This window comes from Haliotis rubra, unplaced genomic scaffold (assembly GCF_003918875.1).
Source record: "Haliotis rubra isolate DU_JTF1 unplaced genomic scaffold, ASM391887v1 Scf188, whole genome shotgun sequence".
NCBI lineage: Eukaryota > Metazoa > Mollusca > Gastropoda > Lepetellida > Haliotidae > Haliotis > Haliotis rubra.
Genome location: NW_025765869.1, coordinates 418,849 through 431,204, shown reverse-complemented (window position 1 = coordinate 431,204; position 12,356 = coordinate 418,849). Strand labels below are relative to the sequence as shown.

General features: G+C 40.4%; 1 protein-coding gene across 2 annotated transcripts in view; it reads left to right on the top strand.

Annotated features, from left to right (window-relative positions):
* Positions 1 to 12,356, top strand: part of LOC124274130 (probable ATP-dependent RNA helicase DDX10) — an 86,104-nt gene that overhangs the window by 42,986 nt on the left and 30,762 nt on the right. For both annotated transcript variants that reach the window (XM_046709452.1, XM_046709453.1), the window contains 3 exons: positions 2,316 to 2,420; positions 3,425 to 3,587; positions 12,151 to 12,235. In XM_046709452.1, the coding sequence (XP_046565408.1) occupies positions 2,316 to 2,420; positions 3,425 to 3,587; positions 12,151 to 12,235 (353 nt within the window). The remainder of the gene's footprint in view (positions 1 to 2,315; positions 2,421 to 3,424; positions 3,588 to 12,150; positions 12,236 to 12,356) is intronic.

Below are 12,356 nucleotides of genomic sequence, written 5' to 3'. Positions count from 1 at the left end.
TGTACTCCAAATGAAGGGGATATATTGATGTATTGTACTCTTAATGAAGGGGATATATTGATGTATTGTAATCCAAATGAAGGGGGATATATTGATGTATTGTACTTCAAATGAAGGGGATATATTGATGTATTGTACTCCAAATGAAGGGGATATATTGATGTATTGTACTCCAAATGAAGGGGATATGTTGATGTATTGTACTCCAAATGAAGGGGATATGTTGATGTATTGTACTTCCAAATGAAGGGGATATGTTGATGTGTTGTACTCCAAATGAAGAGGACATGTTGATGTATTGTACTCAAAATGAAGGGGATATGTTGATGTATTGTACTCCAAATGAAGGGGGATATATTGATGTATTGTACTCCAAATGAAGGGGATATATTGATGTATTGTACTCCAAATGAAGGGGGATATATTGATGTATTGTACTCCTAATGAAGGGGGATATATTGATGTATTGTACTCCAAATGAAGGGATATATTGATGTATTGTACTCCAAATGAAGGGGGATATATTGATGTATTGTACTCCAAATGAAGGGGATATCTTGATGTATTGTACTCCAAATGAAGGGGATATGTTGATGTATTGTACTCCAAATGAAGGGGATATGTTGATGTATTGTACTCCAAATGAAGGGGGATATGTTGATGTGTTGCACTCCAAATGAAGAGGACATGTTGATGTATTGTACTCCAAATGAAGGGGATATGTTGATGTATTGTACTCCAAATGAAGGGGATATATTGATGTATTGTACTCCAAATGAAGGGGGATATATTGATGTATTGTACTCCAAATGAAGGGGATATATTGATGTATTGTACTCCAAATGAAGGGGATATATTGATGTATTGTACTCCAAATGAAGGGGGATATATTACTGTATTGTACTCCAAATAAAGGGGGATATCAGTGTAGGAAAGATAGCCCGTCCCAACGTCCGAAACGGGTAAATTTTATGGAGGACGGGTTAAAAAAAATCTAGTCCGTCCTCATGTCGGGTCAGTTTTAGCAAACCAATGACATATATGTAATGATTATAACCTTTTTGAATATTTACTGCCAATGGATACTAGAATAATCCAACAGATAAAATTATCGCAAACGAAATCGATGAGATAAGACAAACCAGTTTTAAGTCTTGAAATGGTGTGTTATTTACATTCGGAGGAGAGGCTAGATTTTGGCAGGACTGGTAAAATATTTGACCAGCCAGTCCTGTGGACAGGCTAGATTATCTACATCTTTCCTACACTGGGGATATATTGATGTATTGTACTCCAAATGAAGGGGGATATGTTGATGTATTGCACTCCTAATGAAGGGGGATATATTAATGTCATATTGAACTCCAAATGAAGGGGGATATATTGATGTATTGTACTCAAAATGAAGGGGGATATATTGATGACTTTATATTCTCATTCATCTGTGCATACCAGTAGACCCATTGAGACAACCTGTCTACTCTGGGGGGTTATGTGTATGCAAGATAAACTTCTCTCTTGTGTGATGTGACTAGCATGATTGCTGGATACCAACACAAGATGGAATACAATGTTCTGTGGGTCATGTATGTGACACTCACTGTCATGTTTTGAAATAGCCCAATGTCAAGCACAATAAGCTAATTCCTCACTGATCCGAGACAACCAGGTCCAGCATCTACATCAGTAAAATTTGTGCAAGAAACTGATGATCATCAGTTTTATACCCCTGTTTTTCATGATAATGCTTCAAGGTTTATCAGGGCCAAACAAGTGTGGAGTTATGTGATAAATATCTACATATACAACATGTTGTGATTGCATAATTGTACTCCAAGTGAAGGGAATATGTTCATGTTGTATTGTGCTCCAAATGAAGGGGGATATATGCTTGTAGTGTTGTACTCCTAATGAAGGGGATCGATGCATGCATGTAGTATTGTACTCCTAATGAAGGGGATATAATATTGATGTACTATTGTACTCCAAATGAAGGGGATATAATATTGATGTATTGTACTCCTAATGATGGGGATATATTGATGTATTGTACTCCTAATGAAGGGGGATGTATTGATGACTTTATATTCTCATTCATCTGTGCATACCAGTAGACCCATTGAGACAACCTGTCTACTCTGGGGGGTTATGTGTATGCAAGATAAACTTCTCTCTTGTGTGATGTGACTAGCATGATTGCTGGATACCAACACAAGATGGAATACAATGTTCTGTGGGTCGTGTATGTGACACTCACTGAACATTTTCACTGCCTACATGGAGGTATGAACTGTTGTATGTTTGTGTTCTTCCAGAGCTACATTGTCTGTGAGCTACATGAGAAGATTGGTATGCTGTGGTCTTTTGTCAAGAATCACCTCAAGTCCAAGGTCCTGGTGTTCTTGTCCTGCTGCAAGGAGGTAGGGTTCCCCCTGGTGTCCTGGCAGTTGATGGTGCCGGCTTCAGGACTTGGTTTCAGTAATCTTGTTTCATGGATAAGAACATTCCTGATTTGATAGCACCTCAGGATCCACGTTAGAATGAGTCTTCAGAAACCCATACTTGTTGTGAGAGGCCACTAAACGTGGTGTCAGGCTTGGTTGGTACATGTCATTGTATCTTAATTGTGCAGATCAATGCTCATGTTGTCAAGTAATGGATTGTCTGGACTGCCATCATATAGCTGGAATATTGCTGATTGTTCAGTAATAAACAAACAAACTGATTTGATGCATTGAATATGCTTAAAGCTGTTACATATGTAACAACCCAATATACTAGTAAACAGTAGTAATTTTGTTATCATACAATGTTTCACAATACCTTTTTTGGTTGTTTTACGCCCATGGTGCTTGGAGTGTTGATGCACAACCAATTAATGCAACCTATTCATGAGCTAGCAAACATTATGGTCCTGAGAGAAGTAAAGATTCTTTACATGTAGCCAGTAATCAAGCAAATGGATGTGTCATATTAATGTTTCCAAAACTGGTCTGTAATATTTTTTTATTTGGCATTTGGTATGAGACATTTACCTTAACAGTGCTGATCTGGATCTAACATTTCACATTTGTGGCAAATGTTGTAAAAAATAGTCAGCATGATGAAATACACAATGCCATTTTAGAAAGTGATCAAATGTAACATATGTTATATTTGGGATTACACTTTCTTAAAAAAGTACAGATTCTAGTACTTTTGGGGGAGTTGAGTCCCATCCGGGATTCGAACCCACACCCTCAGAGTCAGGCACCTAATCGCCAGCACACAATGTCAGACGCCTAGACCGCTAAGCCACCGCGGTGGGACTCAACCCCTTAAAAAAGTACTAGAATCTGTACTTTACTAAGAAAGTGTAATCCCAAATATAACATATGTTATCAGTCAGCATGATGTTTCTGTCAGTGATATTTTGTCCGTTTAGGTGAAATATGTCTATGAGGCCTTCAAAGCATACGCGCCAGGTGTTACAGTGTTGTGTCTCCACGGCGCCATGAACCAACTGAGGAGGGTGGAGGTGTATAACTCCTTCTGCCGGAAACACAACGCTCTGCTGCTGGCCACAGATGTCGCCGCCAGGGGACTGGGTATGTGACTCTCAGTTGTTGTCTCTAGACACATTGAGAACATTTGATAGGGATGGTTTGTAGAGCGTTTATGTTGTGTGCATTTTAATGTGCTTCATTTGAGTAATGTTAAAATTTAAGAAGGGAGATAACTTTTGAATATTTGTGGTAAACAAAGGAACATGTTATTACCAGGTTTAGTGTCTTTTTACTTGTTGACAAATCTTATTAAAATTATATCTTAGTTTACCAAATTTACCTGTCACCTCAGAATGAGATTTTGCAAACTTTGCATAGCCACTGAAATGACTAGCAAGAAGTTGAAATATCCCAATCAGGAAGCATCCTTCTTGAGCTTTAGGCCACTCTTGTCATACCGGCCACTCCTGTTCCAGACTGGAATCTACCCTTTAAGAAATATTATGACATAGCTCATGCACAATTATGGAATGACTCCTTGTTGACTGAGATTGTGTGCCAGTGCATGCAGAGAGCTCTGCAATGTCTCTCCTGTTCAGATGTTAACCCCATCGATGATGATTTGGTTGGAATCAGTCATACAGCTCTGTCTCTCAGAATACCCCGATTATCACCTGATCTAGTAAATGATGCTCTAATTCAGCAGATGATTACTGTGATGTGACCTGCAAGGGATGGCCATAGATATTCACTTAGTGGTCAGGCTCGCTGACTTGGTTGACACTTGTCATCATATCCAAATTGCGTAGATCGATGCTCATGATGTTGATCACTGGATTGTCTGGTCCAGACCCGATTATTTACAGACCGCAGCCAAATAGCTGGAATATTGCTGGATGTGGCATTAAACATCAATCAATCAATCAATCAATGGTGGCAAGAGCTAAGATCTGCTTTCATGATTTTATTGAGATAACTTGTATCAATTTTAGGATTTATATTATTTTTCCTTATCCTGACTCATGCTTATTGCTTGTCTTCTTCTTCTTGCGAACATAGTGGAACACGTGTATCTCCCAATTGAAGTTCCCTTCAATTAAAAAATCACTAATTAGCACTCACCACGAGTAACCTCCCTTACATAAGCGCGGGAACGAGGGCGCCACCTCAACCCATGTGCCTCACTCTCTCCTTCTTCGCCCAGTGAGCTGGACGTGAGAGCACCTGTGTCTCCCGACACACTACAGTCAACTCTCTTTAATCCGACACTTGTGGTTGCAGAGAAATATGTCGGATTAACGAAAATGTCGGATTAATGAAAATGTCGGATTAATGTATTTGAGTGAAAATATCAATGTTTACTAAATGTCATGATCGTCATACTGTTGCATGCATATCAGAAATGGTAGATCTAGTTATCTTCATCGTATGTAAAAATATTCACAGAAATAAAAAATACTAACAATACATACTTGTTTTCATTTATTAACATTCATAGATGGCATTACATACATATATAATCACATAAGCGAACAGTTTCATATCTATTTCATGACGTCTAATGTACAATCTGGCGTGTATCATAACATGTATAATTTATAACTTGAAAAAGTATTTGATGGTCATTAACATCAAACACGTCTAAGTGGTGTGTAAGAAATGTTTGCAAAGTGTTCAACGATGTTTTGGCCTCAGATAGCTTGAAGCATTGGAACCAGTCGTAGAGACGCTCAACCACTAAGCAGACTGCTTCAGGATGTCAGATACGGTTGATCGTCCAATCTTCACATCAAACTTCTGCTCAGCAAAAGTGATGACTTCTTGTTGTGTTGTCTGGGGTTTGTCTTTCTTCAAAAGGAGATTTCTTTCTTGATCAATGGCGTAACTTCTACAAGGGGTAGCTTAGCAGGTGGTGTACTCGTGACAAACATCTTGTGATGAAAACTCATGTCAGTTGTAATCATTTTATACAGCTTCGCTCTACTGTTATTTCTTGATTAAATCGTCTCAATTAATTATCCTGTGTTCCAAATTAACAAGTGTGATGTTCACTGACGCCGGTGTCAAGCAGCCAGTAAGGCACCTGCTAATTACCACTCACGTGTGATTGTTTGTATACGGTCGGATCATCCGACCGGCTGTGTTGATTGTCGGATTAACGAATGTTTTTACAATATATTTACAATAATAAGCTGCTTGATTGGTGTGTCGGAGTCGGAATGCGAGAATGTCGGATTAACGAGAGTAATTATCACTGTTTTAAATGGTTCCCTATTTTTTTGTCGGATTAACGTGATTGTCGGATTAACGAGTGTCGGATTAACGAGAGCTGACTGTATATCCTTTATTTATATTTAGTTTAGTACCTCTTATATTCATTTATAGAGGTGTAACTAGTATCCTTGTTCAACTTGCATTGATTATTGGTCGTGTTCTGCTGTTTTATTCACGGTTCGCCGTGTTTGTTCAGCAGTTTACGTTAATGAGAATCTGCACAAGTTGTAAACTACGTTATTCCGCTACCGATCCACATTTAAAATGCCCTAGTTGCATTACTCCATGTTCTATTGTTTCTCGTTGTAAATTATGTATTAATTTACCAATTTCTGCCTTTGATAAATATTTATGTTCCGTTTTGAGACGGAAGGCAGATAAATCTCGGAAACAATCTTCAGTCATGGCTAATAGATCGGAGTCAGATATATCCTGGGTTACCTTTGGGGGATAAGCGTGGGACGCAGTCCGCTATATCCTAGAAGCGACCTGCATCCCAGGACGTTCCTTCATCACAGTCTAAGACTAGAAGAGCTTCCACGTCGTCTCAACGTACGCTCCGAACCCCCAGGTCTACAGCTTCGTCAAAAGGGAAATCCACGAAGGCTACAAAAAAACTTTGCTTCTGATATTCAGAATTATGTTTATATGATGATGACATTCCGATTATCATTCCAGATGTACGTCATAAGAAGTGACTAGTATCGGCTACTGTCACTTCAGCGCAGATCAACATGCAACCAGAGATGCCTACGCTGACGCCGGAGATTATAACTGAGGGTCCCGTCACTATCACAGAGAGGACACCCTCAACGCCAGCACAGACGACCTGGTCAACCAAATCATGAGACTGATGGAGGACCGTTACGGTTTACAGAGGCCCCAGAGCCACGGGCCCCAGAGCCCAACCCATAATAAGTCATACAGGGCCCCAGAGCCCGCCTTGGCTTCGCGTAGGGCCCCAGAGCCCACAAAGCCCTCGCTGAAGGAGCAACCCAGCCCGTGGCGAACACTTCCAGCTAAGGAAGTCCCAGGCAGCCTCATGCGAAGGAGCTAGAGCCTCACTAGTTGCGAGGGACTTCACGGAGAAGGAGCGCTTCGCCGAGCCCACACCCTGTAGAACACAGAGGTCGTTCGCGAAGCAAGCGCTCATATATTGAGGGACATCGCGGAGAAGGAGCGCTACGCCGAGCCCACACCCTGTAGAACACAGAGGTCGTTCGCGAAGCAAGCGCTCATATATTGATCGGACTCTAGACACTTCGCTAAGGAAGTCCCAGGCCGCCTCCGCGAAGGAGCTAGAGCCTCACCAGTTGCGAGGGACATCGCGGAGAAGGAGCGCTTCGCCGAGCCCACACCCTGTAGAACACAGAGGTCGTTCTCGAAGCAAGCGCTCATATATTGATCGGACTCTGACTCGATACTTTCGCAAAGGTCGCGAAGGCTAAGTGGCTCCAAGTCTACTTCACCCAGAAGATCAAGAAGGGATACTTCGAGATCTTCGCGAAGTCCCCGGCGTTCGCTGAGGAAGTCTCCTCCAAGGTCTCCATATACTAGCCACTCGTCATATATAGCCTCTCGTCAGTCCGTTCAAGACATCGCATGAGTTGTCTATCAACTGTATGCCATATGCCGCCTACAAGCCTACGCGAAGACAATTGCACAGGCTATTTACAACACAGTACGTTGCTGTATTATTTTATCAACAGATGAAGAGCCTAATTAAGGATCTTCAAGCCGACTATCTACATCAAGGGCATCAACGACGTTTGTAGACCTTCACAGGAATCAACATTTCCGTATAGATTGCTAGGTATGCAATTCCGGACTACGATACGATTATCTACATGCGTGACCATTACGCAGTTCTGCAGACAATTCAACAACGAAATTGAACAGCAGCCTTGTTACAGCGAGTAAAACTCATAATCGTCAACGATTTCCTGAGAAGAAATATGTACAACAAGTTCAGCTTTAACAGTCTACAAGCTGACAACTTGAAGTTTATTGAACCTTATATAAGGAAGTCGGAATTATCTTCAAGACTGAAGTTACTTTCACGACAGCCTGGAAAATAACCTACCCAGCATTAATATTACAGAGCGAGGTATTTCGCGGGAGGTTTCAGCGTTTACCATTAACCCTCGAAACCGCGTGGTCACTTTCGGGTAACCGGGAAGCTACGGGGGAAGACTGGCGATTGTTCTAATATCAGCGTCGGCACTATATTATACAAGGTTCGTTTTCCTGCTACACGGTGACATCACAGCCGGGTACTCTACAGAATCAAAATGCCTTGTTCTGATTGGACCGAGATGGACAATGCCCTCGCGAAGAGGTCGATCATAGTTCACAGTTCAAGACATAGGTTGCAAGTGACAACAATGTATCAGTGAGCGAGCAAGCCTCCTTACAGTCCAGCTAATCTGAACCTTCATGATTGGGCTGCCTTCTTGAGGTAAGAGACCTCCCCTGTCAAAATAAGGGGCGAGGGAGCCACGGCAGTCAGGCGGTTTTTACATAAAGTTCAGCGATGGCAGTCACCCTTGGTTGTGCACCTACATCGTCAAAGGACTTCGCGATGGCGAATTTACCTCGATGACGGGATACAAGTGGATCCAAATCCATAGCGTCTCAGACTACAGTTGAATTCATCATCAAGCTACTAACACAACTAGATGATTAGTAAACCTACTTAAGTTGGACCTAGAACCTTCCATGAAGATCTGCTAATTCTAGGTTTTTATTTGTAACGGCGCAGAATCGTATAATTGTACCGGGAGGACCATGGATCAAGATCCAACAGTCATTTCCACAAGCCTTACTATCTCCGCTACCACTCACGACAGTGGCAGAGCCTGTTGGGGTTCACGCACTTCAGCTCAAGACATGACAGGCAGAGGCAGACTACAATTACATCCGTTACAAGTCATCATCAATTCGCATCTAGAAGAATTTCTACCGTTCAATTTACCGGTTCAGGTCAAACCTCATCTACTATGGTGGACCAAGAGATCGAATGTTTGAATAGGCGTCTCGTTAATAGAGCTGGAATCGATAACACTTCTCTACGTAGATGTGTCACTACAAGGTTGGGGAGCCCATCTTGCCAACAGGACGGCATCAGGGCTATGAGCAATCAAGAGAGCAAATTACACATAAATCTGCTAGAGATGCAAGCAGTAATAAACGCCTTAATGCACTGGAGCAACTTACTACAGTATACCCAGTGGATGATTCACACAGTCAATTCGACAGTGGCGTTTTATGTGAACAAACTAAGCTCAACCAGGTCCCCGAACCTATCGACTCTATGTTTCAATTGTTCGATTTAATCGACAATCTCAACATACATGTCAGAGCATATCACATTCCAGGAGCAAAGAATGTGATAACAGACGCTCTCTCTCGGCCACACATACCATCGCCGACAGAATGAATGCTCCATACAGAGATATTCACTCAAATTATCAAGGAAATAGGAACTACACTAATAGACCTATTTGCCACTCGATTCAACAAACAACTGACAACATTACGTATCGCCAGTTCCAGACCCACTAGCATTGGCAACAGGCGCACTAAGCATATCGTGGGAAGGACTCAGCGTGCACGCTTTTCCGCCACCAGCGTTAATCTCACAAGTTTACTCAAAATCAGTCAAATGCAGAGAGCCTCCATCTGAATTTGGTGCATGACCTACTGACCAGCGAGAGCGTGGTTTCCAACTCTTATTCAAGAAATCGGACAACCAATACTACATCTTACAGAGTGCTCGAATCTGTTAATACATCCGCGACACCAAACTAAAGCGACGGAAAGCCAGAAATATTCCAACTTCACGTTATGGATTGTATCAAAGGCGTGTCTGAATAACAAGTTATTCAGCCAGGCGACAAAGCAGTCTAGCTTGCCCTCGTAACTCAACTTGCAACTTATCACGATGACAAATGGCACAGTTTTGTCAATTATGCTGCAAAGGAAGGATTTACAGCTAGATATGCTACTCATCCTCAAGTGGCTGACTACTTATGTTATCTACGTCAGACTAAGATTTTAAAAGGCTCAACTTGTCCACCTATCTTGCAGCAATAGCTCTGTCATAACTGAGAACGGGCGTCAAGTTAACCTAAACCCAGTTACTTTCGCCTGGCTCACGAGCTTTCGATTGGAGGATTAAAACGGAAGTTTCACGCTCCAACTTGGGATCTGAATATAGTGCTCCAACACCTCACAAGTGAGGTTTATGAACACGCTTTGCTGATATACTTGGGCCCCATGATACAATGAATCTATCACGATGGCCAGTAGAGCACTGAAAATATATCTCCACCGAGCCAAACAGGAGGGGAAAATTCAAGAGATTTATTTCCTCTATCAACAAGCTACGCAGACTGAAGTCTCACGTACTACTATCTCCTTTTGGATCAGAACTGTCATACTACGTGCCTACAAGACTGCAGGACTCGACCCTCCATGAGCTTCTAATCCTCATGATATTAGAGCGCTAACTTCTACACTTGCTCTACTCGACAAGTGCTATTGAAATAACATAATGGAGGGTTAATTCTGGAGATCTGATATGGTGTTTGCCAACCACTATCTGAGAGATATCACCACGAGGACGTCTCAGGTATCCACCATTTCGGTCCCATGGTCCTCGCACAACAGTTGACAGTTCCTCGGAGAAGATAAGTCAATCTTACAGATTTCTACTTATCTTATAACAGTACTAAATAGCTACATGCTATATATATTTTGCTTAAGTTCTTTTATTATCTTATGCTCAGTACTATGGTTATTATATCATACAATATATAAGCTAACAACTCTACGGAGTTTGTTATTATATATTAAGCTTAAGTTAATCATATCTTAAGCTCAGTACTATGGTTACATTATAAATGTATTAGCTAACAAACTCTACGGAGTTTTTGCTATTATATATGTAGCTTAAGTTTATTCATATCTTAAGCTCAGTACTATGTTTATATCATATAAGTATATTAGCCAACAAACTCTAAAGAGTTTTTTGCTATTATATATTTAGCTTAAGTTTCATCATATCTTAAACATTATGGTTACATTATAACATGTATTAGCTAACAAACTCTACGGAGCTTTTGCTATTATATATGTAGCTTAAGTTTATTCATATCTTAAGCTCAGTACTATGTTTATATCATATAAGTATATTAGCTAACAAACTCAAAGAGTTTTTGCTATTATATATTTAGCTTAAGTTTCATCATATCTTAAGCATTATGGTTACATTATAAAATGTAATAGCTAACAAACTCTAATGGAGTTTTGGGCTATTTAGGTAGCTTAAGTTAATTATATCTTAAGCACAGTACTATACTCATATCATAAAATATATTAGCTAACAAACTCTACTAAGTTTTGCTATTATATATATAGCTTAAGTTTTATTCATATCTTAAGCTTAGTACTATGTTTACTTCATAAAAGTATATTAGCTAATAAACTCTAAGGAGTTTTTGCTATTATATATTTAGCTTAAGTTTAATCATATCTTAAGCTCAGTACTATGTTTATATCATAAAAGTATTTAGCTAACAAACTCTAAGGAGTTTATGCTATCATATTAACAAGCTTAAGTCTATTAGTCTTAAGCATTGTATTAATGTTATATATACTTTTATCATAATAAGTACATTGTAATAACCTTTATATGGCAGCTGGTAAGTTAGCAGCAGGAATTCATCAGTTCAGTGCCTTTATGAAGTTCCCATAGGGTTATTACAATCATCACAGTTCAAATCACTAATTATTAAAATCCAAAGTATTATATATTCCCACCTCCTTTTCCGTCGGATTCTACAAGCAATAAGCATGAGTCAGGATAAGGAAAAATATGTAATTTTTAGAGTAAAATTGATATTTTATACTTATCCTGACTCATGAGGTAAGCCCTCCCATCCTCCCCACATAACACTTTGGATTTCCCTGTAAATTCAAGTGTTGGGCTCAGTATATGAGGAGAGAGTGAGGCACATGGGTTGAGGTGGCGCCCTCGTTCCCGCGCTTATGTAAGGGAGGTAACTCGTGGTGAGTGCTAATTAGTGATTTTGACATTGAAGGGAACTTCAATTGGGAGATACACATGTTCCACTATGTTCGCAAGAAGAAGAAGACAAGCAATAAGCATGATGAGTCAGGATAAGTATAAAATATCAATTTTACTCTAAAAATTACATTTTTTGAAACTGGAAAGTTTTTGGCTCTACAGTTTTGGGAAATAACCTTTTAAAATGTAAATTATTATCTACATTGATCAGCACCTTTTAATTCAGTTAAAACACATATATTTTTACCCTGAAAATATTAGAAGAAACCTTGGCTGTAGTTTGGGTGTTGTGGGTTGTAGATTTCCCTGCTGTGAACTGGGTGCTGCAGCTGGACTGTCCAGAGGATGCCAACACCTACATCCACCGAGCTGGGCGGACAGCCAGGTGGGTGGACGATGTGCAGGTGTAGGTGGATCATATACAGGTGTAGTGTAGGTGGACGATGTGCAGGTGTAGGTGGACGATGTGCAGGTGTAGGTGGATGATGTACAGGTGTAGTGTAGGT